The sequence below is a fragment of the Pseudopipra pipra genome, chromosome 7 (genome assembly GCF_036250125.1).
Source record: "Pseudopipra pipra isolate bDixPip1 chromosome 7, bDixPip1.hap1, whole genome shotgun sequence".
NCBI lineage: Eukaryota > Metazoa > Chordata > Aves > Passeriformes > Pipridae > Pseudopipra > Pseudopipra pipra.
Genome location: NC_087555.1, coordinates 22,265,541 through 22,293,176, shown reverse-complemented (window position 1 = coordinate 22,293,176; position 27,636 = coordinate 22,265,541). Strand labels below are relative to the sequence as shown.

General features: G+C 35.0%; 1 protein-coding gene across 1 annotated transcript in view; it reads right to left on the bottom strand.

Moving 5' to 3' along the window:
- Positions 1-27,636, bottom strand: part of FAP (fibroblast activation protein alpha) — a 39,783-nt gene continuing 12,147 nt past the window's right edge. The window contains exons 7-26 of the mRNA XM_064661052.1: positions 27,500-27,572; positions 25,724-25,844; positions 25,008-25,162; positions 23,817-23,920; positions 23,361-23,496; positions 20,575-20,619; positions 18,818-18,922; positions 18,657-18,727; positions 18,018-18,071; positions 17,570-17,694; positions 16,818-16,865; positions 14,279-14,377; positions 13,472-13,541; positions 12,070-12,264; positions 9,764-9,818; positions 6,481-6,580; positions 3,461-3,525; positions 2,062-2,134; positions 1,725-1,798; positions 1-331 (exon numbers count right to left, since the gene is read on the bottom strand). Of these exons, the coding sequence (XP_064517122.1) occupies positions 230-331; positions 1,725-1,798; positions 2,062-2,134; positions 3,461-3,525; positions 6,481-6,580; positions 9,764-9,818; positions 12,070-12,264; positions 13,472-13,541; positions 14,279-14,377; positions 16,818-16,865; positions 17,570-17,694; positions 18,018-18,071; positions 18,657-18,727; positions 18,818-18,922; positions 20,575-20,619; positions 23,361-23,496; positions 23,817-23,920; positions 25,008-25,162; positions 25,724-25,844; positions 27,500-27,572 (1,870 nt within the window). The 3' untranslated portion in view covers positions 1-229. The remainder of the gene's footprint in view (positions 332-1,724; positions 1,799-2,061; positions 2,135-3,460; positions 3,526-6,480; positions 6,581-9,763; positions 9,819-12,069; positions 12,265-13,471; positions 13,542-14,278; positions 14,378-16,817; positions 16,866-17,569; positions 17,695-18,017; positions 18,072-18,656; positions 18,728-18,817; positions 18,923-20,574; positions 20,620-23,360; positions 23,497-23,816; positions 23,921-25,007; positions 25,163-25,723; positions 25,845-27,499; positions 27,573-27,636) is intronic.

Below are 27,636 nucleotides of genomic sequence, written 5' to 3'. Positions count from 1 at the left end.
TTTTACATTCTGATTTTATTTATTCTATCAAACAGGTGTTACATGTGTCAAAACATGTATTTCCATAACATTTGGTAATATATAATATTCAAAGTGGATGTAAACATCGAGTTTAGAACTTCAAAGTTCCTGCTATCAATTCACCTGAAAACTATATAACTTGGGCACTGTTACCATTGCATTCTCCCAGAGATGTCTCAGATGCCTTAGGATGCTCTGAATAGCCTACTTATTCAGACAAAGAAAAACATTTTTTTAGGAAGTGGGTCATATGTGTGTAGAGATGTTTGCTGGAAAGCCCTGGAATTCCATGGTTCTGGTCAGTATACCACTGAAAAAAAAAAAAAACCCAAAACATAAACCTCCTATGTTATGTTTTCAATTCTGCAGAGTTAAGCAATACAAGAAATGTATTTTCTTACCATAAAGGAGAAAGTGAATGCCACAAGAAAACAGAGGGACTTGAAAATTTTTTTCATATATTTTCATATGTTTTTTCATATGTTCCCAATATATTAATATTCTTGATGAAAAAAGTTTCTAAACCTTCTGTAACCTAAGAGTAAGTGTTACTGCCTCAGTACGTACAAGTCAGTTGTATCAAGCCAGGCAAAAGAGCTTTGAGATGCCCTTAGGGATGAAAAGTCCTCAACCTTCTGGATAGCCTGGGCAATAGGGGTCATAGTCTTGCTTAGGAATAAATACTGGGCTCTAAGCAACAAACTTTCAGTTAAATTTTTTTTGAATTCTATTAAAAATATCCTAATATACTAATATTGTAATATACAAATATTACAGCAGAGCCATGAACATAGTGAATAGTGTACTGGAAATAAAATACATATATAAATTATGTTAACTCAGTAATATCTGCCATTCCACTGTAGCTGAACCAGGATGACTACGACTCCATACAGTATTCCAGATGCTTAAGGAATAACCCAGATTTGCTCAATATTAGTGAAGGAGGCAGAAAATATACAAAAGGGCCTACAAACCCCAAGTACAGGGAGATGTGTGATCCCTTTTCCGGGGGTTCATGGCCCTGTGAAACTGGACTCAAGCAGAAGGCCAGTATATTTGATAGCAAGCAAACACTTTGGTTATTAGCCCTGAGAAAAAAGGTTTAGAAGCAGAGGTTAGCATGTAGGTCAGAACTACCTTCCCCCTACTCATTCCTCCTTTCTATTCTGTAACCTCTTGCCTATGTGGTTCTCTCTTTGCCTGCTACCCCAAGCAAGTTTTTCAGAGAACTTTTATTTTCCTGATCCTGAATATACTTTTTGGATACCTTATACCCTTTTTGCTTGTTTCACCTCATGCCTGTGGCAGGCAAATCCAGGTCAAGATAAAATCTATCAGAACCAGTGAGATTTTGGCCCCAGAAGCCAGCTCTTTTCATCTCCTTTACTAGCTATCAACAACATTCATAAGGAGGCTGGATTCTTATTCTTTTCCCTGGCTCATTTTAAAAGCGTTCAAGTTATTCTTGACAAAAGGGAAATCCTGCTAGCATGCAAAGGGCAAGGCAAAAAAAAGTGCAGGCAAATCCTTTGGGGAAGAAATTGAGAAATTGTTTTTATGAAGAGTAACAAATGCACTAGCAATTGCCAGATTTTGAAGCATGTTCAGTTGAACTGGGTTATTAAAATATTGCCAAGTGTCAGATAAGCTTATTGATAAAGTTATAAACCACGGTTCAAAATGAATAGTCTATTATTTACCATAGCCTGGAAATCCACCTGTGCATTAACCAGAGCTTTTGCAATTTGTGCTGAGTTCTGAAAATGTACATTATCTAAAAAAGGAAAAAAAGAGATTGGCTGTTGAAATGTGTAAATACCACAAAGCATAAAGTTATAGTGCATTAAATTGTGTCCACTAATTATCAAGTGATACAATTGACATTACTAAGAATAAGTAAGCATCTTATAATAAGTCATATGGAAATCTACCAAAGATCTAAGTACTGACCCTAATCAAAGGCACAGATAGATGCTTAATGTTTTTCAAACAAAGTGATTCTGGCTCTGTGTTTGTTCTGCCATTTGCAAACCTCACCATCTGCTGTTCCATGGATAAGAAGATACTCCACGTTTTGGAAATTCTTTGCTCTTGCCATCACAGTTGAATTCTGTTGAGAGGAAAAGTGAATAGTTCAGCAACTTCAATTTAAATCATTCACTCACATTGCTAAAAGGTTTTCATTACCTTGTAGAAAAACAATCAAACAGTTGACCTGACAAAATAATGACAGCAGTGACTTCATACTAATCTGAGATTACAATAGAAGCCATATATATATATATATATATTAGGCTCTGCAGAGGCATCTGAACAAGCTGCATCAGGCCAAGTGCCAGGTCCTGGTCTTGGCTCACAATAACCCCATGTAGCACCACAGGCTGGGGGTAAGAATAGTTGGAAAGCTGCCTGGCAGAAAAGGCCCTGGGGTGCTGGTCGACAGCAGCTGAACATGAGCCAGCCTGTGCCCAGGTGGCCAAGAAGGCCAAAGGCATCCTAGCCTGTATCAGAAATAGTGTGGCCAGCAGGACTAGGGAATTGATTGTTCCTCTGTACTCAGTACTGGTGAGGCCACACCTCAAATCCTGTGTTCAGTTTTGGACACCTCATGACTAGAAAGATATGGAGGTTCTGCAGATTGTCCAGAGGAGGGCAGTGAAACTGGTGAAGGGTCTGGAGAGTGAGTCATATGAGGAACAGCTGAGGGTGTTTAGCCTGGAGAAAAGGTGGCTTAGGGGGGACCTTATAGCTCTCTACGACTACCTGAAAGAAGGTTGTAGCCAGGTGGGGGTTGGCCTCTTCTCCTGGGCAACTAGCGACAGGACAAGAGCAAATGGCCTCAAATTGTGCCAGAGGAAGTTTAGATTGGATATGAGAAAAAATTTTTTCATGGAAAGAGTTTTCAAGCATTGGAATAGGCTGCCCAGGGAAGTGGTTGCGTCTCCGTCCCTGGAGGTATTTAAAAGATGTGGAGAAGTGGCACTGGGGACATGGTTTAGTGGTGGACTTGGCAGTGATAGGTTAGTGGTTAGACTATGATCTAAGAGGTTATTTCCAAACTATGAATCTGTGAATCTCCACGGGCAAGCTTGGCTTGCAGCTCTCTGTCTATACTATCACAAGCATCTCTACGCTATCAGAAACATATTTGATATTTAGTGCCTCTCTCTCACTTGAGTTCTTTCCTAGGCTAATGGTTTGCACTGATAGAACTGTCTGACTTGTCCGAGTGAGAAAATAAGGATTTCAATTTAGCATTTTTTTGCTTTATAAATACAAAACCACAATTCATTATGGAGATAAGAATTTCACAGCAGTAGCTTAGCTACTACAGGACTGTCACTATGAGACTTGGTAGGTCATTTTCCTTCTTCACAATTCTACTTGTCCATGGAAGTGTGATTTAAATTCAGATCAACACATACAGAATTCTCACCTTGTAGTTCTCAAGATTATCGGACTCTACAGGAAGACCCATAAATCGTTCCGTGTAGATAGATGCTGAAATTAAAGAAGAAAGCTATAGATAAAGAAAATACAGATATTTTTGTGCCTTCAGTGACACACAGAAAATTAAATGATGTTTAACTGTCTCTGTTCAGCTTGGTTTCCTCAAAATATACCAAATTTAAACATATTTTAAAAAATCAACTAAGAAGGCTAATTAATGACTGTTCTCTCTTCTTTGCAGAAACAGTGGTTTAATACTCACCTGTGGAACCAACAGGTTTTGTGGATAAAGGCAATTAATTGATATTGCTTTATGTTATTGGCTTGAACTCCAGAAGTCAGTTTAATAAGCCAATAAGCCAACAAAGGTGCATGGTGGAAAGATGACATAGACTAATTCTGATACCTTAAAAAGAGTATTTGAGGATTTGTATTTTTATATACAGTAAATATGGATATGTATGTTGTCCTTTTCCTGTTGAGCGTCTATATGCAGCAACTAGGGGGAGCTGGAAAGGATACAGGCATGAACTGAAAAAGTGGCCCATTGCAGTTCAGGTCTCTGTTCAATTCCTTTTTCTAACTACAGCAAAGACTGTTAACAGATTTGACAAAATATATGTCAATAACTGAAAAATATCTATCACCATGAAATCGGTAGAAACATCTATCTTTGAGCTGCCTTGGTATTTGTACTTTAACTAAGAGCTGTTATGAAAATTTATGGAAAACTGACACAGCAGCTGTCACTACCAGAACATTACTTTCTTTGTGACCTTGCCTTGAAAAAGTAACTGACACATATTGAGCAGTCAAGCTGCAGTATTACAAGAATTTTATTTATTTAACGGAGTCAGGGCTTTCTGACAAAGAAGACCTGGCATCTTTCCCTTTCAAAAGAGAGGTGACTGCCATTGTAATCATTACGAATTGGGATTGTCTATCTTGTTGTCCAGTTTGATACACTGTATTAGAATAATTTTGTTAAAAAATAGAAATGAGAATCCTACCAGAAAAGGAAAATGACTCAATATACTCTTGTTCCCATGGTTTATTATGTATCCTTTACATGTGCTATCATTGAGTGCTAGAGATGTGTACTATGTCTCCCAGATCAGCCAAACAAGGCTTCTGAAGATAATTTATATATATACTACATACCAAGAACTCCAAGTAGCCTATCTTTTATCAAAATCCTTTATCATTCCATGAAAACAGAAAATGTGCAATATCTGTTGTCAACACAGTGTCAAACAACCATATTGGGCTTAAGTTTTCAATAAAATAGACTCTTTCTGAATGGCTGGCATTTCTACAGTATTCTGAGCCAAATTCTCTACTCACTTCTAGCAGTATAGCTACAGCAAGTTCACAGAGGTCAGCAGAATTGCATTATGATGACTAAGTGGAAGATTCAGCTTGTCAATTATTAAAGAAGGAAAAGGAGATAAATTTAAATAAATTTTAACCAAACAGTCACAGATTTAATGCTTTTAACATACATTATCCCTGAATAGAATTTCCCTTTACATCTTATAACTGTTCAGCTGTTACTAACTCTGACTCAAAATGGAGAGGGGTGGGATGGTTCCTGAGAAAAGATTATGGTCCAGAATCTCTGTGCATCTAAAACTGTGGGACAGAATTTAGAAGCTCTATGGGGCCAGTACATTCTCTGATATACTGATACTACTTAGAGACTCAAATATGTAGCATCCTGTAGTTTTGCCCTCTGTTTGCCAAAACTTATGACTCATGACTTCCTCCTGTTTCCTTCCTTTCTTAGTAGAGGTACATTTGCCTGTTTGGATTTTACAACATGTTTTTAGCAAGATTCTTAAACTTCCTCCTGAAAATTCAGCTGAAGTAAAGATTGCAATGGTGCGGATCTAATCTACTTTAACTAAGAAACTGCATTCAATTTTTAATGCTTAGACAAATTTTTATAACTCTTCTTTTATTAAAGGACTTCTGCAAAAACAGTGCTTTATGCCTGCATTTTGGTAATAATTTTGTGATCGTGAGTAAAAATGTCTTAAAAAAATCTTGATGCCTGTGAAAACATAAAGACTATGCTTCCTGTGTCATACAAATATTTCCCCCTTTGTTTGCAAAACACCATAAATACAAGGAATGTCTGTGCTAGCAGTCAGGGAAGGAATCTTTTCCATTTAACCAAAAAATTTTTTCATAACCAAGACTTCTTAGCAAACGACCATATGCTAAGTAAATGTGTTCAAAGTGCTACATTTTACTCATTGAAAACATGCATGCCATGTTTTTTTTTACACTAAGGTTCCTTTACACTATGCCAAAAGATTAACAGGTCGGCAAGTATGAATATGTGCCTGTTTTATTCACACAGGAAGGCCTTGGGACTATACTCAGAGTTGTTTCCTCTGAACAGTTTGGAGCCTAATTCCATAAACATAAATAAAAATACGTATCATAACACAACAACACAGAGCGTGTGGCTGAGAAACATTTAAAGGGAAAAATATTTAATTTTTAAAAAAATATATCAGACACAAAAGTCCCTCTCTTTTCCACTGCTTTTGGGAAATAACCTTGCAGTCTTCAGAGATACTGATTCCTGACAGAGGTCATCTGAGAATCTGAAGTGCACTGTGATTCCATTACTGGCAGAAAAATCAGTTCAGCTGCTTCTGAATTCAGTGATACTGTTTTAATAGGATTTTTAGGAAGATCACTCCTTACTATAGCAGTTTATCAAGAGGGCTTTACACACTTACTGTTACAGATGTGCGTATGGAATTACTGGGGCATACCTTCTTCTATGTAACAAAGTCTGTTCCAAACTGCCAGTTGCAGTGAGTTATTTTCAGCAACGAAAACATTAAAGTTAAGGTCTTAAGAGTTTTATGTCTAAGTAATTTCAGCATCTTTACATTTCAAATCACCAGTCTCCTGCAATGATTTCATTTAAGAAGCCACTGAATGCTACATCTTGCTTTCCAAATCAGTATTTACGATCAGTTTCCATACCGTAATATTCCCAGCTGGAAACAGGAGCCACAGCCATTCCACATTTAAATACTCCACTGCCAGATCCAAGTGCCAAAGAAGTTACATACCCACCATAGGACTAAGGAGAAATCACAGACAGTTTAAAATTACTGGTGAAGAATCAAACTCATATAAATCAATTCCAAAGTAAATATTTTGCTTTGAATGCATAGCAGACAAAGCAATAAAAGCTTTTTTTAAAAACAAATCAGTGATTTCAAATGGATCTGATGTGATTCCTTGTGAGACAGATTAGACAATTTTATTGAATCACTTCTTTTTTGCTACTTCTTCAATGCATTTCACAGGATACTGCTCTTATTATCACTTATTCAAAGAAAAATTTAAGTTGGTAGGGTCCTTCATGGTAATCTAATGCAATCTATATCTCAAAATGGGGCTAACTTCAGATTTAAATGAGGTCAGTCATTCACATCCATTTTACACAGCCTCCCTACTCAATCCACTTCAACAGTGATCCTTGTTTTCATAAATTTCTTTTCCTAAAACCTAAAGAAAACTTCCCTTATGACAACTTGTGTTCTCTGCCTCTCATCCTTTCAATGTTCACCTCAAGAAGAGTTATAGGTTTTTCCCTCCCTTAACAAACTACCTAGTTATTGATAGTGATTGGCATATTGAACCAGCACAATCATCAGTACTAACAGACTCAGCTACTTGAGAACTCGAGGTTGGAGCAATTCCCCTCTACTGCCTGCCACTGTTCCTGTTGTTCTCTGGCCTGATTCCTCAAACTGAGACCCAGAAAGGAAGAATAAGTTCATACCCAGAAGTTAGGTAGGTAAATAAATAAGTAGTAACACTAGTAAGTAAGCCTAGCTATCAGAATAGATCTGTGAAACTGTGTGGGGCTAGTTTCTGAGACAGGAAAATACTGTAAATAAAAAGCCTTAGGTTTGGCTCTCCATAGCACATGGAACCGAGGTTGGAAAAGCTCATGTAAGGTCTTTGGGAAATAATGGGGTTTTGTTTACTTTGGAATGGAGGGAAGGATAAAAATATGGGGTGTGTCATGAACAATTCTGAAGATTATCTCAGTAGCATATGATAGATTAAGGGAAATAAGCAAAGCTACTACATATTTTTTTTGTAAAAAAGTTAAGTTAGTTCTTCTCTTCTCTTGACACTCCAGCTTTAAATGATAGTGAGGGATATGGTAATAGAAACACCAATTCATAGAATTTTTCCTGCTCATTTGATCTGCTCATTTGATCTTTTTAAAAATCAGTCCACAAGGTTATAAAGCAAAGGATTAGGATTGGACAGATAAATCTATTCGCTGTAACAGGCAGAGAGATAGAGTTCACAACCTGAATTGCTTTAGTGGTTATTTAAGAGCTTTTGCCATCCTGAAAAGTTTGGTTAGACTGAAAGTACAAATTCATGCGTACCTTTCAAGCTGCAGGCTATAAATAAGGAAACACCTTTCAACTCCTTTCAAAGCTTATGGACCAGGAAATGGTATAATAAATAGAAAGAAAAATGGAAAAAACACTGATAGGTTTGTCAGTAGTGCCATCATTTTAATATCATATCTGCTACTGGGATACAATGTTTTAGATATGTGCAAGCTCTTAGTGGTTCTGGAAACACTGTGGTGAAATAAAATATGATGTGACTTAAAATATTTTCATGTGGCCTTAAATTATCTAATGTTACTCTAGAATTAAACACTTTTAAGTGTCTGTGTCACTTAATTTCATCATATGGCACCTGTTTTATCCTGGTGTTATAGCAGTGCCTGATCAAAGTAATTTAAATATTAGTTGGTAGAAGCTTCATAGAAAGATTTTAGCAACCCTGCTCACATGCTATCTAAGATCGGGCAATTTCTTTATTTAGAGTTGAACTGAAACTTAAAAGATCCATCCTCTAGAATGTTTCTGAGCAAACCTCTTACAATGAAACTGGGCCAACAAAAACAAATAAACAAACCCCAGCAAAAATAAACAAACCAAACAGGGACAGATCAGAATAATTCTCCTGGCAAAGACAGGCAGTTAAAGAGAATGAAATAAGAGGTCTTTCTGGATGATAACTAGAGAAAAACAAACATATATGTGGAGAAAAATATTGGACAATGTTAATTAGTGTCTAACACACCAGTTTACTCTGTAAGTTTTTTTAGTTGGTGCAGCCTGTTCCTGCTGGATAGCTGCTACTAATTTACTCAGAGAAGGACTAAGTGTGGCCTCCAACTCCCTTTAGCATTCCTGACAGTACCATCCCTAATCCATGACACCCTCAGTTGTTGCTTATCAGCTTGTTCTCCCATACAGTATAATTCAGTTATGCTGAAGCTGGGTGGGAGGCAGGGCAGCAGTTCTGCCTATGCATTCTTGATTCAGCCCTTCACAATAAACATGAACAACTGAGTCAAATGGCCTAAACATCTTAAAAATCTCTCTAAAGGGGCTGTGGGGCATTTGTGCTGTCACTGAAGATGGCTTCAGTTCTCCCATTAAAACCACTAATAGCTCTGCATCTCATTTTTATGAATGGTCCTACTTTGAAGTTGATAGCATAGAAAAACAACCTCAACTATTCCAATAATTTATTTTTGTCCTATTAGAATGCAGTGCTATCCTAAAATTTGTACTTGAGGTATGCTACTCTATTTCTTAGTGCCTCAGGGCAGTGGAATATGTCCATTTATTAATAAAGACTTGCAGTACATCTGTCTATTAAAGGTTCCGGGAGTGTTACAAAGCTAATAATTTGAAATAACTCCCATACTGTTAAATTTTTCCACTTCTTGGTGAAGCTATCAAAGTTGAAAACGTCTCAGACCCACATTCATCCCTATTGACCATTACAGAAAAGTACACAGTGACTCAGAATGATGCAAGGGTCACATTTTCTCATGAGAGATAGTCATAGGACTTTTCTCATTATTTTAATCTTGGATCAGAACAGACAATACTTGAATTTTGAAACCATACCAGTAAGTCCCTAAGTTAAAAGTGAAGCCAATTAAAACATCTCAATTTGGCTTCACTTAAAGTCCAAACAATGTATTAGACATAAGCTTTTCAAAATTCCCTCTTGAGCTGCCAAAGATTCCTTTTTGAGGGCTTGCACTGTTGCAATAGTAAGTACATAAGCACCAACAGGAACTATCCCCTTTGGTAATACCATTATGCATGGGTAGAAGAAACTTCATACAGAATAAGGAAGAGTTAAAAAATTATACTGCAGGATTATTTAAAGCTAGATACAAAAAACTCAATCACTTACTTACCCAGCCCCATATTGCTATTCGTTTCTCATCAATAAAGCCCATTTCTATAAATTTTCTGTGGAAAAGAAAATCATAGAAATAAATGAATTATTACAAAAGATTGCTAATACTATAAAAATTAGCAAAAAATAGTTTTTCTTCCATTTTTTCCATACATTTCACCAATTTGTGCAAACTGATATTCAGCATAGCATGTCTGATTTCTACAAAGCATCAATTATTCAATTAATAGGTATTTCAGAGGAAAGGGAAGAATTTTTCCTGAAAGAAGAAAAAATACTGAAATTAATACTTTCATCATAATAATTTTTGTTTCAGTGGGTGAGGACTCTTCTCATCTGGCTTCTTGGCAAAAGAGTTCTTTTTTCCTATATTTAAAATCCACCTGGTTATTTAGCCTCTGATTTCTCAAGAGGCACAGTATCAGCCTCTGAGATTAGGGATTCCCTGGAGAAATAAGCTTTCTTCTTTATGTGCCTGAAAAGTAAAAAGCTCATACTACTATTATAATAAAAACAATAAGGAGGAAAATATCTTCTAACACTCCAAGTAGGTAATGAGCTTGAAATACAGTCAAACAGGTTAAAGAGAATAATAAATATTAGGTGTCCTAAAATATCCTGCATCAGAGTCTCTAGACTGTATTTCTAGAGAAGTATTATTAACAGCAAAGAAAAGACACGAGGCAAAAGAACATAAAGGTTTGACAGTGACAGATAAACCAAATAGGTTCAGATATATCCCAGGACACATATTAGCCTTATTTATTAGGACAAGCCTGAGTGACTGACAACACCCAAAATTCAGGACACTATCTGGGTGGGACAAAGTTAGAAAAGCAAAAAAAGGAATCAGTTTTGTTACATTACTATCTTAATCCCCAGGGCTCCTCCAACAGTAAAAGCCATTCCAAGAACTTCCCTCTAGAGTATAGAGTCCTCTCTAAAAATCATGCATCTTAAACCATGTGTTAGATCAGGAAGATGGAATGCGCTACATTTAACTGAATAAAAATTTAGTTTAGGTGCTGACAGAAAACTGGAAAGTGTGAAAACTGAGGTCATTTCTTCATGGCCTGTCTCAGCAGATTTTGCAATTGCAGAATCAGTTTAGGTTCCCTCTGTCTCTGACATTCCATGTCTAAGTGACGATTCAGAGTAATGAAAAACCATTCTTGTGATATTTTAAAGTATGCCACTCCTCCTAAACTTTCAATAAAGAAAATAAAATAATAGATTAATAGAAAAAACCTGACATGATATACAGCTATTCTGTTTCATTTATCACTGAAAGGGAAAATGGTGTGTTTATATCATTGAGTAGGAAACAAATTATCACAAGGCAGAAAGAGGAAGGAGCATATCTCCTCACACACACTTTTAAGTACAGGCAGTGTTCTCAAACAAGCAGAGAAAGCTGTGAAAGCCTGGATTGCTACATCCAATTTCTAGCTAAGGTACTCAGTTGGGTCTGAAGGAAAGAGGGTGCTTACTGTTGCACCTGGAAATCTATCCATACTCTGCTGGGCCAAATTCCTTAGGCTAGACTAAATTCCATATTCCTGCCTTGTACTCATCTCTGTGGGGTTCAAATTAACACTTAACAAATTAACAAATTAACTGCTCACTTTAGCAGTGCTACTGCATCTGTAAGATTACCAGTCAGTCTTTCTTTACAATCCTCAGCTTTCATTCCCTCCCCAAAACTCTACATAGGGAATTATTTTCTCTGGGAACACTTTTAAGTGTTTTGATTCAAAGGAGCAGCTGTTGGGGAACACCTATCGGGGACCTCAGGCACTTTCTGTCGTTCTTAACGATCCTATAATGCAAGTTTATGCATAGCACAGAATGCAAGTTTATGACTAACTGACCTTTAGAAGGTTTGTGGCAGGTTCAGTTTTGCTACAAACTTCACATTTGACCTTTAGATAATCATTATGGATCTCAATGGTCACTGAGGTAGGTTTGCCCTACAGGGAAAACTTCGGGATAATGGATAATACATTGGCTTACCTCTCACCACTTTCACTTGTATTTCCTTAGGCCTAGGATTGAAGCTTTTGATGATGCTCTAACACAATGGAAGTGGTGAGGTCCAGATGTGGACTTAGTGGTATATGGACTTCATACCACCCAAAATCTCACTGACATGAAGCAAACAGTAATATTTTATTTTTACAAGTGTTCTTATTTCCTGAAGACCTCAGCTCTTCAGAAGAAAGGCTGAGAATTTAATATTTTTTTTCACATTACTACTTCTAGACATGTAAGTACAACAGTTTTACAGGGAGATAGTCTACTTACTTCACTGCTGAGATTTGGTCTTCCACTTCATAGACTCCAAGTCTTCGATATACTGCATGCAAAATTTTGTCACCTTGATAAGCTGTCCCTCTGCCATCCACTAGAGCAACAATAATTCCCTCTTTGCTTGCAAGATAGGTTATCCAGCTAATGCTAAATGTTTCCTTCACATTCTGACTGCAAGGTCCTCCATACCTGAGGATGAAAATTCACACATTTTCAACTCATTTATAAATGGTTACTGGACACTGGACTATAGCTGTACATGCTACGTATGCTAACATTTTCTCCACATATATTTTGCTGTGGGTCTGTTGTTCAGAGAGCCCAGTAGACAAACAATTCAGCTAACATTTTCATATATTTATGAGATTTTGCTATCTAAAATCTATCTTAATCATTTAGGTCTTATGCCTAAGGAAAATAATAAGTTTTAGCTCAGGTTAAGGGGTGCAGTATCAGGTGATTGTCCTAAGGGGAATCCTTGGAAGAATTATGCCTCAAAGACTCAGTTCTTTTCTCTCTCTACATTCCTTAGGGGTAATAGCCCTGTTTGGTGCTTTTCTGCATTTGATCTCCACATGCAGCAATACCAAAGAAAACAGAAGAAAGAAGTAGAGCTCTTTACACTTTCTGGCCATCACCAGACCTTATTTGTTTCAGTGAGAAATATCATGTGCTGTTGGAGCTGTGGGCAGAACACACCCTATAGAGCTGAGCAATACAGGGAGACACTCCTCAGGAGAACGGCCTAAAGCAAATACACATTGGACCTCAAGGACAGGACTCTTCTACTCTGAACTTCATTCAAACATACTTAGCATTCTTGGACCTTTGGATCATCAGTAGTTAATAAAATGATGCAAAGTTTATTACATCCACTCATTTCTCCTTTCTGCATATTTTTTTTATTATGTTTTTTTTCCACTGCAATTTTTATTGCCTTTTTTTCCTGAAATAAATTATTTTCAATGCTCTTAGAGAAGCCAGTCCACATAGTTTTGGCATTTGGTTTTTTTTTTAATTAAAAAATTAAGCAGGCTCCTGTATTTTTCTTATTAAAAAAGCTGAAATCAATACTTTCAGACTGCCTCATAATAAACAGAAGCAGCTACAGGGCTAAGAACTACAAGGAATAGCCCACATGTTTTTAGCCTTTTCCCTTCTCTGAGAAACTAACCTTTACCACGCTAAGATTAACATTAAAAACCTTATCCATCTCCATTGGCTTAAATTTATTTTCCAGAAATATATTAAAAAAACCCACCACAACAAACAGTACAGAACTACATAGTTTTGCTTTTACTTCCTAAAATGTTGCAAATGTACAAGGTTTTGTTAAATTATAAAAAGTATGGAGTTTTTGACAAAACAAAATTCAAAGAAAGGAAGTGTTACATACACCTGAATAAGCAGAGGGTACTTCTTGGATCTATCAAACTGTGGAGGTAGAAGCATTTTGTACCACAAAGCTAGAAAAGACATATTAAAATTATATTCTTAGTGGTTAAAATGATTCCTTTACGCATAATCCAGAGTTTGGTGTAAGAGTATATGAACATGAATCAGCACACAGTACACAACACATGAACTGTGAAATACAGAACTGATGCAATTAACTGTTTATATGGAGCTGCTGAAGAACAACTTTGAAGAAATAAAGTACCCACATTTAGTTTAATTTAGCTATGCATAAAATTATTTCACAAAAGCCTAGTTCTCAGTTTTTCCAGGTGCCTAGAAAAGCATAACTAGGAATGTAACAGTTGCTAAGATTACCAGAAATTAGTTTTTGAAACTTTTTTAATTTATTACCATGGAATACTTTTTGTAAAGTCACTAGTGAAAAGAACAGTGGGTGCAAATGAATATAATGTATAAAACATGAACAGCAGTTTATATTTCACATTTTATTACCACCACATTATATAGTTTTTACACAATATTTAAATATTTTATTAGTAGTATTAAAGAATTTAAAAAAAATTGTATTGTGAAGCAGAGCTGTATTTTAGCTACTATTTTACTGACAGATACCCTGAGGCAAAGACAAATTAGTTGTTGAGCAGGGCAGAACCAGGCCTCTTCTTCCCAATCTGACAGGCTAACAAGTTTGTTCTACAGAAAGACAATACTTACTATCACAAAATTAAGGAAAAATATTAAAATGGCAGCAGTAAAAAGTACAATAAGAATGTGTAATTCTTACTTATACCATCCACTTCAAGTTTATTAACTTCTTCTTTTGGCAGCTGGATCTCTTGCAAAGCAGACTGTAATTCCCTATTGTCTTCCAATACTCTGAGCTCTAAGTAAAAGAAATGCCTGAATTATTTACTGATTTATTGTTAATTTCTCTTCATTAATTAACATTCATTTATTTTGTGTTATTAGAGCAGAAAGGAAATCTGACTTTTACAAGCAGAGTAATAAAATCCACTCAGACACTTCTAACTGGGCTTGATCACATAGCTAAATGAAAGCAAAACACTGGTATCGCAGTGCACAAATACTCATTAGATTTTTATAGGATGTACGTTTTGCAATGCAAATCATTTCACATGTTGCCTCTAAATGTTAGAGTCCCACATGTTATGGAAGAAACTTCTTCCTCTTGCAGAGTCCTCACTCCATTTTTTTAAAATAGTGGGAGCTGGAAATGCAAAATTCATCCCATCACGTGTCTTACTTGTTTATTTATGTGCTTTCCAATGAGTAGTGATGGATGAAGAATGTTGTACATAATGGAAATCTGTGACTTTTAGCTTCACTTTCAAAATGAAAGAACCTTTTAAAATTGCAGGAGATTTTTCTTTTTTAGTTTACCTTTTCCCCCCTTCCTGTTTCTGGAAATGCTCAAAAAAATACAAGAAGTCTTCTTCTCTCAATATGTATTGAGCTAGATAGTAGTGCTCAGGAAATGCTGGAAATATAACAGTGGAATTTGTTCTTTCAAAGTACTCTTGACAAGTAGCTTCAAGTGTTTTTTATATGGCTGAAAGATCATCCTAGCTTTGGATACTCACCCAAACTAAGCTGAACCCTTTCCCTGCTTCCCCTCAAAACTCCTTAAACTTGCCCAATACCACAACTGAATTGTAGACATTCTGGAAGGAGCTTCCAAATTGGTGTATATTAGTTTACCTGCATATATCCTACTAAAATTCATGGGTGATATTAAAATGCTGCCAATTGCAATGAAAATGGATTTACTAAAAACAGTTTTGTATCACAGAAGAGATTATGAAAGCAAGGGACATAAGGAAAATTAATCCAAAAAAGGTAATGAAAAAGTCTAAGACAAGCCTGAATTTGTTTTTATTCTTGAAGAATAATAGCACAGATGAGTGAGTCATCATGAAACCAGTAGTGAAAATGCATTACATGAAACTTTTCTCTCCTGCAGAGAGGTTAAGAAACACATAATTGCAGTTGGGCACTTAGCTGCATTTCATGCAATTCACAGTTTGATAAGGTAGTAGGGGCCCTTGATAAACAAGGTAATAATGAATCATGGAAAACAGTGAGCTATGAGAATAGATTATATATGAAAAAATCCATGCATGAACTGTATTTAAACCTTTTGCAAAAGAAATATCAGAACACAGTGTTTTATAGCATAATTGCAATAGACATGTTAAACAATGTTTTCCGTCTGCAAACATTTTTGAGTGGTTAAAAACTAAGATGTACCAACTGCTTTTGGAGTCTAAATAATATTATATTGCAATTAATTGATTTCTACCTGAATCACCACAGATTAATTTAGCTTAACAATATTGTGGCATTTGTCTTCCTTATGTTTTCATGTCCTTATGTTTCTGGTCAGACATCACTCAGTTAACAGTGATCTGGGTTTATCAATACAGGATGAACTGCAAGGACCATTACAACTACCAATTCATTTCCAGTGATTATTGGGGAAGGAAGGAGAATGCTAAGTCACTGAAATTTTATACAGGATCATGCTAGTTTTTGTAACATTTCAGGGAGGGCTTTAAGAGGGCTTAACATTGAGGGCTTTAAGATGAAGACAAACTTTTAGAGAAAAACAAGGGACAGAGACAGAAAATTCACTTCGGAGCAAATAATATTTTCATTGTTAGAAAGTTCCTCCTCAGCTTGGTTGCAAACAGTCATCACTGACAGGCTACTTAAAGAATGAGGGCTCTGAATGTTTCTTGCTGAAGATTCCACTTTGCATCAATAATTACACCTTGTCTGAAGCAGTTTTTTGAACTGATCATCTGAAAGAACTTCTGCTCTTCCCTGACATCTCTACTGATGGCTAAAGAGCAAGTCACTGATCCAAATTCTAATTAGTACAGCACAATGGGTCAAACTCTAAATAGCACACCGTTGCCTTTTGTATAAGGTAGTGTTGCCTCATGAAAGAAAGCAAGAAGTCTTTTGTTCATCCAAATATGAAAAGGAATAGTGTATGAAGCACAGTATTTTCTACAAAGTTTGACTCAAAATTTGGTAGACAAAGAGTTGCTGATGTTCATTTTATCTATAATGGATAAACAGGGAAAACATCAGGATCCTATAAAAGTGATGGACTCAGGAATTAAAATAAAGGCATCAATGTTCACTAATTAACAAATTTAGAAGGATAATAGATATTTTAATACCAAATAAGATGAAAGATTCTTGATTACAAGCCTAAATATTGTATTATAGGATCTGCATAGTGAAGATCAAGGAGTATAACAATTGGTCAGAAATAGGCAGGATACTTGCAGTACCTCTATCACCGTGGTTCTCAAAAAGAGTAGAAATGGGAATCCCAGGACCTGTCATAAGAATCATAAGAGGGCACTTTACAGTTTGAAGCTGGAATTTGGTGATGTAGTGTATATTACATTAACATTGGTAACTGACAAGAGTTAAAGAGCTTAAATTGACACACAGATCTGAATCTTCTCTGCTGGGTAACCCACAAGTCCCTGCTGCACGATATACATAAGGTACTGTGTGTACAAAGGCTTGCATACATACAGGCATTGCTTAGCAAATGTTCCTTAATAGAAGGAACTTTAAATCCACTAACAAACTCTTCTACCCTAGAGATGAAGTGACATCTAGGTAATACCTGAGATGTGATTACATAAGGCAAATGCAGAATTAACAATGTGAAACATTCTTCTGAGAATATGTCACGTCGTATTTGTGAAGGTGTGTGCCTTTCACATGGTGACGACCTTACTGACTGTTTTGTGCAGGAATGATTGAAAGGTGTTGTTATTTGCTACATTTGGTTCTCTGCTCAACAGAAATTCTAAGGAACTTTTCAGCTGATCAGTCAGTGCAGAATCAGAAGAACAGTAAACTTTATATGAAATACACAAAAGGAAAACCTTGGATACTTTTTTCTTTTTTTTTTTAGATTGTGACCTCACTGTTCGTACGTATTAACCACATAACTATAGTATTAACTACAGCACTGATAAATCTGAAAGAACAACTGATTATATATCTGCTTCCATGCTATACATACCATAACAGATCAAGGCATAATACTTAGAACGTTCACTGAATCTTGCTGTATAATACTGACATCTCTCTTTTCTTAAATTGCAAGTAATGCATTGTTTTCTTATAGGTTTACTTCCAATACTGATTCTAGGAGAAAAATAAAATAAATAGTTATTTTGCTACAGTTTACTTCACATGTGTCTGCATCCCATTCTTGAATACAGGAATTGTACTTTCAGAACTGTTCAATTTTAAAATAAATACTTGGCCTCTTTATTGATTTTTTTCCCGAGTGTATTTAAATCCTAGATGTTATTTCTCAATTCTCAGATATAATCTGAGGTGAAGATTTACTTACAATACTTGTGAAATTACATTTTAAACATATTGAAATTAAATTGTTTTATCAACAAATTCAGAGATATCTTCTATCAACCTACTATCATTAAGATAATGTTGATAACACTTACTTGTAAATATTCCTTCTTCCTGGATAGCCTTCAAATTCATTGCTTGAATAGAAACTGTAAATTCATTTATATGTTAATAAATAATCCACAAAGTTATGACCTATGAACCTGCAGCAAGATGAAAAGCCATCTTGGAAGTTAATTTAGACTTTTTGAGATTTCTGCATGCAATGGAAGAGTAGTTAAGCTTATATACTTTTTATTTTAATAAATCCTCACTCAATCTATGATTAGATGACACATAAGACATATAAATAGTTCTTTCTTAATTCTCATGAGCTAATCATTCCAATTATGTAAGCTGTATCTATCTATACAGTAAGCTGAATGAGGCATCATAAAAAGACAAGTAACTGCAAATTGTGTAAGGATTAAACACATGAATAAATGAAGTATTTTTAAATATGTCTAAGAGAGGTGATTAAATAGAAAATTAAGGACAATTTGCAAAGAATCTCTCAGAAGTAAACCGTGTTTGCAAACCTATGCAGTGCCTTTGTATACAAATTTGTAGTGGATGCATTCAGATAAAAACCAAATTATACCTAGTTATAACCTAACGAGTTAACAAATGGTGTTCAAATGATTGTGTTGCTTTTACTGACATCACTTACAGTCTGTTTTCTTCATGACACTTACATTGCATCATTTGTTACTCTGAAAATGTATATTGCCTCCCATTCTCCACTTGTAACTTGGATTGCATTCTCCTGTGTAGAAAGATATTTAAGTTACTGAATATTGTAGCATTATTTCAGGAACTTACAGTAGATCAATGTAGAACACTTTGCTTGACTTACCACAGAGCCATTGATGTAGTGAATATGCTTATAACCATTTTTGTCACTAAAAATTTTGTAGTATGAACTGCTGTCTGATGTAAAATAAGGTGTAGAAACAAAGAACTGAAACAATGGAAGAAAAACAGTAGATGAGATGTAAATAAGACTGTCTGAGCTGTTTAACAGATTATAGTGCACATAATAAAATCAGTTCAAAGGGGACCTATGATATTCAATCTCCCAGACATTATAGATTACAATTTCTAACCTGTCATGGATTTCTTAAACTGATAATACAGATACCTCAAGCACCCCACAAATGTGAGCTCTCTACATATAAGTGGAATAACTTGTATATTCCAAATGACCTTTTTTTTTAGTTAATTAAAAACAGATAGAGGTGATTTTTAAAAAATAAGTTTCTGAATAAAGCCAATGTTCATGAATGGTGCGAGACTCAATATTCTGTGGACCACAGAGTTTCGCTGTTTCAATGAACACAGCACTAAATAAATGGATATCTGATGTTTCCCATGGTATTCCACTAATTTTAAAGAACAGATTATTCCAGATAAGATCACTCAACTTTTGCTTCCTTTCAAACAATCACATCTTTACTAAAATTGTCAGTCAAGGCTCAGTTACTGCAACTCTAAGTTTTACTTTCAAAACATGAAGACAGAAGAATGACCTGAAAGAATTTCAAACATAGCACCAGACCTTCTGCAGTGAGTATCACTTTTGAAGAATACTAACTCAAGCTAGACTAGAACTTGTGACCATAAGTTAAATTGTCCTGGAGATTGCTTCTGTGATTCCTAATGCTTGAAATCCCATAAAAGCTAAAGAGAGGATTTATGCATATGTGCAATTTCTTTAGCTGTAACAAAAACCTGTCATGAGAATCTCAAGAGAAGTGGCAAAAAATGAAAAGGATGAAGTAAAATAACTAATCCTTGTAAATGTGTGCTCTTCATATTAAAACATGTCTCCTAAAGGACAATGTACTGAAAATGAAGCTCACAGTTAAGTTCACTGCAAGACATTCAGGCACAGTGTGAGGTTCTGCACACTGAGTTCTGCTAACTTGCCCTGCCTGTAAACATAAGTAAACATAAGCAGTAGTACATATTCACAGTTGGACTACATGATTGTAAATACTGATCTCATGCTCTTAAAATTTCCTTGTAGGTTTGTTTTTACTGCAAGTTTCAAAAGGTATGTGTTTTGTCTCTACTGGGTGGAGAAAAACTTCTTTTGCTTAGAAGTAGCTACAGAGAAGTATCACCTACCATTGCAAGTGGGGTGTCTTACCTTGAAGGTTCCCACCAGCTGAAGATGTGCAGCACTTGGCACTAAAACTGTTATGAATGGGGAGGTTTTACTCTTCAAGTACTATGATAGCCAATCTGATCCTTTGCCCTAGTGTCATCAGAGGAGTTCTACATCTATTCTTAGCCTCCAGGATGCTTCTAATAATTACATTGCACTATAAATCTACCTCTTTTCATGACTTCCCTCCCTTCAGTGTTCTGTCTAGTCAGTTGGTCTAAGATTTTCAAGCGGAGGCAGAAGTAGGTTTTTAAATTCAGTATCAGTAGCCAGATACTACATCTAGCACAGTATTAAAAGTCTCAGTCCTACAGTACAACAGGTTTAAGCAGTAGTGTTGTTATGACTCAGAAGGGTGCTTCATGTTTCAAAACACTGATGGGAAGATGCAGAAAGCCATAGCTTTTCAGTGAATCAAAACAGAGTACAACAAGAAAACCTACTCCGCCTGCCCATCCTGTTTGACTCTCTTCTATATGCTGCTGATTCTGAAAAACAAAATCAAATGTACAGTCTTTAAGAAGATTGAGTTTCTGGAGATTTAAAATCTTCAAATAAACAAATCTGTAGCCACCTGTAAAAGAGAATTTTAGAATACTTGCTGTAAAGTTTCAGGGACTTGAAGGCTGTCTGCAGTAAATATTCTTGTATTAATGTAATTATGTTAGTTAAACTATTTTTTTTAAACAGCTATCATCAGAGCTAAATAAAATCTAGAGTAATTATTTTAACCCTATCTTTTTGACTGAAAACAAGAATGAACAAATACTTAATCTCATGAATTTTTCAGTAAAAAACCCAAATAAAATAATTTCAGGAATAATAATATTAAAAGTCTACTTCAGATTTTCAGCTGGTTCATATTTTCTTTCAATTAAGAGCTGTGATGTTGATTTATAACAGTGGATGATGTGACTGCTGGGTACATCTTTTAAATGTAAACCTTAAAAAACTTAAAAATAAAAGCCAAACACTTAAACTAAAAGAACATAAAAATCTAGGGTCTCCAGATCTGGTGCTTAGCTTAGAGATAATAAAGAGCCTGATTTTACAAAATCTTGCAAATAATGTATTTATAAAGAAGAATAAGGAAAAAAAATTGCAGGTACTTGTGCCTTAGAAGACTGTTTAGTACTTTTCAAGGGCTCCACTGAGCTATTAAATGAGAAGATAGATTTTATTTCTTTTTAAGATAAGAAAAATGAGATATCTTGTTTTATATCTGCATCCTAACTTTATTTTCCTTTCTTTAAATTAAGACTCAGATCTTGATGACATAGTACATTAGGGATATATTTAACTTCTTTCATATGAGTAGTCCCCTTGATTTCTATGGGATTTTTCTGTATATTAAATTATTTACAGAATTTAATTAGAGAACTGGGATCTTTATAGGAAATCCCAATTTCACAAACACATGCCTAGCTTTTACTCACATGAATAGTTCTACTAAAGTAATATTTATTTCTACAGCCTATTCACACGAGCAGGAGTTGAACACGTGAACATTTCTGATGAATCTACACTTTAGGAACATCTTGTAGATTATATTTTGTTATTATTTTCAAGTACATAAATCCTAGCATGATTGCTGTACATTAGAAACTCAATGTAATCTGAATTCAACAAGAGAACTATTTTTGCCAAAGGAAATGTAGAGAGATATACTTTCTAATGGCAAATAGAGCTAATGCAGAACTCCCATCTGTTCACACTCCTTCGATTGGCCATTTGTGCAAACTTTAATGTGATAAAAGCATTGTATCACTGTATAAATATAGAATTATAGAAACGTCAGTAGTGACTCCATAAATAAGGTTTCATGGAGAAATGCAATTAAACAAGGATCATGAACACAGTCCTGCAAGATGTTAATTGGTCTGGTCTGGTTCCAGCAAAGCAATTAAGCACATGCTTAATTTTAAACACATAAACAGACCTATTGACATAAATAAAACTGGTTATGTGCTAAAAGTTAAGTTTGTGTTAAAGTACTTTGGTGGATTATAGTAGAGTCCTAGAACCCTTACACCTTTTTCTGTATGTTAAAATATTTAGTTATTAAAATATAGGTTACGTGAAGGCAAGATAGAGATTCAGTGTTAATGTACTTATAAAGTGGAACGATTATGTAGGAAATACTTCAAATGTTGCATGAAATATGTATTTTTTCCTAATATATTATGATAGTTCTCTGTGGAAAACTACTTCAATGATTATGTTTTTTAAATAACAGGACCTAAACATCCCTTTAAATTTGCAACAATTATTGTATCACAGAGTAATAAACATTATTTTCAGCTTGAAAAGGCTGTGTCAATAAACTCTGAATTTACAATTTATCAGTTATATAGAACACATATAAATATTCTTGCCTTTTATTTTCCATTAGTTCAAGGTTTCATCCTAATGCTAGTTTTTATAGGTGTTCTGTACCATCAACCCTAAGAACAAGACAAGCAAACACCATTAATACTAAAAGACAATAAAAGAAATTTCTATACTAGATTTACTGAAATTTAGAGTTGTCTTTCCTTTAGGATCTATATGAATTTATCAGTGTCTACACTCTTCAGGCTTTACAGAGCTCTGTTCTGTTTAGCAGAACATGATTTTCCTTCCAAACTGTCTAAATCATAGAATGATATATTTAAACAAAAGGTAGAGCTATTGTTGCAATTAGATTGAATTTTTCTTTTAGATCTGTTTGTGTTTCTGAAAACTTTCTTGCTCTCTCCAAATGTAGACTTAATAAGAGAGAAGACTTTCTTCCTCCTGAAAAGCTCCCCTCTTTTAATCAGTATGTTCTTTCAACTAATTTAACATTAATCATAAAGGACATGATTTACTCAGACTTAGCATCAAATTTCAACATGGTATAATTAGATTTTCTTTTAAAAGATGATACAGATCCTGTATGGTTCCACTTTTGGATGTGATGAAGCAAGGAGGACCTAAACAACAGTACTAAAAGCTTCTCAATAGCATTCTTCTGGGTTTTGTTGCTTTGGTTGTTATTTAAGCCTCGCACAAAAAAATATTTTGGTGATTCAATTTCTTGTTGGAGTAAATAATATTTTTTCAGCCCTTCTCCAGCAATTAAAATATTGAAAAAAGGTATCACTACTAGTAAAAATGAATCTGATCAAACACTGTAAAATGCAATTATGGCAGGGATTAGTAAATGCTAATTTCAGCAATTTTAGATTTATATTTCCAACTTTATTACCTCTGGACAGTCCCAAGTATTTGAACGTTCTTTGAAGTCACAAATGGCTAAGACTGAAAAGTTCTGGATTCTCTTTAGCCATTGCACACAGACTCGAGTATCTGTTACCCAAGTAAGCCAAGTAAAATAGTGATCACTAAAAAATAAAACCAGAAAGAAATGGTGGTTATTAAACAACAGGAATATAGCAGCATTGCTCCAGACTGAATACCCCATATTGTTCTGTGGAAGAAGCAAAGCTTCCATTGTTTTAGGGTATTTTTTTGTCCTTTATAACAATGTATCATATGGACAGCTAAATCAAAATACAGTGTTTCTAGTTAGGTTCTGATCCTTCTAGGAGATTAATATGGCAGTCCCCTGTTAGAAACAGAACAACTCAGAAGTTCAAGCATTTAAAACACATAGGCAAAAACTTTTTTAAAACAAAAAAAACATACTTGAGGGCACACTAACCTGGATGCTATGATTGTAGGAACTGGCACCTCCTTAGGATGAAACACTTCAGGGTAAGTAGTGTCTACAATAAACACTTTAACAGTAGGATTTTTAGCCCCAGCCTTCAAAGAAAATGTATCAGGTTATTGAAACCAGGCTCTGAACAATTCAGATTGAGGAAAATTACAACACTTTTTGCAAGAAAGTAGATATGTTACAAAATACATATTCAGTTGAGTATAACAGGGCAAATGTGGTCCTATAAGATCTCAGAGTGACACTACAGCAGTAGTACATTACTTATTTTTGCATCATTTAATATATAAAGAAGAAAACCTTTTAAACAGTCAAATTTAGTGCCTTTCTACATGGAAAACGTGCTTGATGGGAACCAGTGATCTGTTTGCAGTGTTGATCTTTGCAGCACACACTACACTTACTTTGGCATAAAACTCCAGGAGTACATTCACATGATTGCAAGTGCTGTTTGATCCCAGCTGTTAAATGGTTGCTTAAACTGATTTCATGGTTGGTTATTCATTGCATACATTATTAGTGTTTCAATTCTCCTCCATGTGTGGTTTAAACCATCCAGTTTTACCTTAGAGCTGTAACCCACCCAGTTGACAGGTGAGCAACTTCTTAAGATACATTAATATGATCCCTTCCAATCATATGAACATGACAAGAGTCAGCAGAGCTCTCTAACACATGCTGAAGAAATGCCAACCCAAAACTGTCTTGCCTTAGATCTGGCACTAGAAGGCAATTAAAATCCTAAGGCCCTTGAGATCAAAAAGCCCTATGAAGTGTGCAAATAAACTGAAGCTGTCACAGCCTCTATTTTTAAAAATAAAAAAATCTCATAATTTATTTACTGTAATGAAAAATAACAACTGCATACTTAGCACATCACAATAAATAAACTGAATTGAAAAAACCAAGGCTTGACCATGCAAACATGAACTTTTGCACAGGTTTTTTACTTGCATGAGTAATTCCATTTATTTCACTGATATTATATTTACGTACAGTTTTGAATGTACGTACAGCTTTTCAGAACTTGGCCCGCCCAAGTTTGTTTTCTTTCATTTAAGTCACAATGGATTTAACTACTGTAATACAATAATTTCTTAAGTACAGTTAATTTTATCATTTTCATAACTTATTTCTCAACAGAAAGGAAGTCAAAAGAATGATAAAACATACCTTTGGGTATGGGATAATTATTTTTCTAGGATATTGGTCCTCACCAAAATATGAATATTCAATAACTGGTATGTCAGAATCATTAAATTGTACATATGCTAAATATTTTCCACTTGGAGACCACCACAGTGCATATTTTGTTGCTAGCATTTCCTCTGAGGAAAAACAAATAAAATAATAGTTTATCATTGTAATCTATCTTCTAATCTATTTTAACATTCTACTCAGCAACCTAGACATGTAAAGACAGTTACAATAAATAAATAACATCAAACATACCGCAATACATCTCAATTCTGAGAGGCCTTAAGAACTCTCAAAACAGGCATACAGATCCTATCTAACCCACTTGGGGTTTTCTTGTGTCCATGTCTTCGTTTTTTTTTTTTTTTTAACTTTTTTGGATTCACTGAAGTGCCAAATTTCCACCAAAATTAAAACTCCCATTAAAGCTTAATTCCCAGCCACTGCCTGTGCATCAGCAGGAAGCCAGATTTGTACAGTTCTGACACAGTTTCAGTAACAAAGACTCAGTAGTTTGATTACACACTATGAATACAAAATTCAGCCATTGTACAGCAAATACAATAAGGAAATGGAGTAACCTAGGGCTCTAAAAAAGTATCATCACAGATATTTTGGAATGGATTGTGAGAACCGGGTAATCTAAACAAAGCATTTATCATGTTAGTTGCTGCCCTTCAAGATCTACTTACCTTCATAGACCCAATCAGGAATCCCATTAAATATTTCATTCTGTTTTCCATCACTAGTTATTTTAATTGGTGCCTCTCTTGGACTTTGTTTCAAATAGATATCATTCTGATATACATATACCTAAAGAAGAGAAAGTATTTCTTATGAGTGTAGTCAATTACAGGGGTTAGATTCCAATCTTCTGCAGTCAATGCTCTTACATTACACAAGGACAATCTAATGAATACAGAAAGGGAAATAAATGCTACGCTAATGGCCCTTGCAAATTTCTCAAGGGTAGGTCAGCAAATAAATTATACATTGTGTGTGGAAAATCATGAAAAAAAATTAGAACCTTTGCAACTCATTCAAATTGCTGTTTTTTAAGAGACCCTCAAACTGTTTTGTGACTTTTTCTTCTTGTTCCAGCAAAAGTAGAAGATAAAAACAAATACAAAGTGACTGAAAAGAAAATAATTGGACTTTTCTAAATCTGACAAAAGGCCTACGTGAAGTGAGAAGAGACAAAAGAAGGCTTTACTCTGTCTGGGCTCGTTTGTTCTTTTCTAGTAAATCGGTTGCCCAAAGAGAGTTCTTGTAAGGAATGCTTATCTTGGATATCTCTAAATGCAGGTCTTGGATATCTCTACATTTCAATCAAATGAATTGACATGGGGTTAAGAAACTGGCACCAGAAGCATCAACCTCAGAAAATCCTGCCTTTTTAAGCTGTAAGCACTTGTTAGCAACATCACCATAACATTTTAACTACTTTGTGCTCCCAATGAAAAACAAAGCAACCTCTGAAACTCTCAGATGCAATACAAGGAATCATAGAATGGTTTGGGTTAGAAGGAAGCTTAAAGATATCTAGTTCCAACCTCCCTTCCATGGGCAGGGATACCTTCCACTGTGCTGGGTATCTCAAGGCCCCACCCAGCCTGGCCTTGAACAATTCCAGACTATTTTATAAAAACATCACGGACTATTATTACTAGAAAGATAGGAAACTATCTTCACTGTGTTCTGTCTTCAGAATTCTCTATAAAGAAAATAACAATATTTAATGTGAGAGAACTAATACTCTGGTAGAACATGAAAAAAATCCTAGTAAGTTTTCCATTCATATTTATCCCCCTGGGCTAAATATTTAGCCTTGGGTATTTTTTGAAATGTTTGAAATCTTTTCTCTTGCATATATATTTTGTCAATAGTGGATAAGCAGCTTAAAAACCCACTATTATTGGGCTGATGCTTTCGAATCAAGAATAAAAAAGTTTATAAACTTGTTACGAGATAGTTCTGTTACAATTAATGAGAAATATACACTTGGTTATCAAGGAGCTATTAAAAAAAAAAGAGAAAGCAACATTGTTGTAATAAGAATCTGACAGCCATTTCCTAGACTAAAAATTTTAGAACAGATTTTAAATACTGCATGTCTAAAGCTCCATAATAAATTCATGTGTTATATAGTGTCAAAGGAAAATCTATCAGTTTTCAGACCTTGAAACTGCATTTAATCCTATATACAATTATTTTGGTCAATTCTTCATAAGAGACCAGTGAGCAAACTGAAACACATAACATAGCTGAGAGCATGCATTATCTTATATTGAGACACAGACAAGTTAAATTTTAACAAGTTAAAACTTTTCTTTGTCATTCTTGCTCACAACCAAGATTAATAAACATGAGCCTGTCAAAAATATGGCCTAACAAAATAAAAACCGAAGGCAGACAAATGTCTTCTAACCACACAAAGCAAATTCATTCTAACAATTATCTTTACTAACCAATTTGTGTCCAACGGGTGACCAGGATATATACTGAATTTTATGTGGAAGCTGATTTTCTGTTACAAAACCACTAAAAAAAGGAAAGAAATTGAGATGGCTTTTTGTGCACAGTGCAAATGGATCATTATACCGTA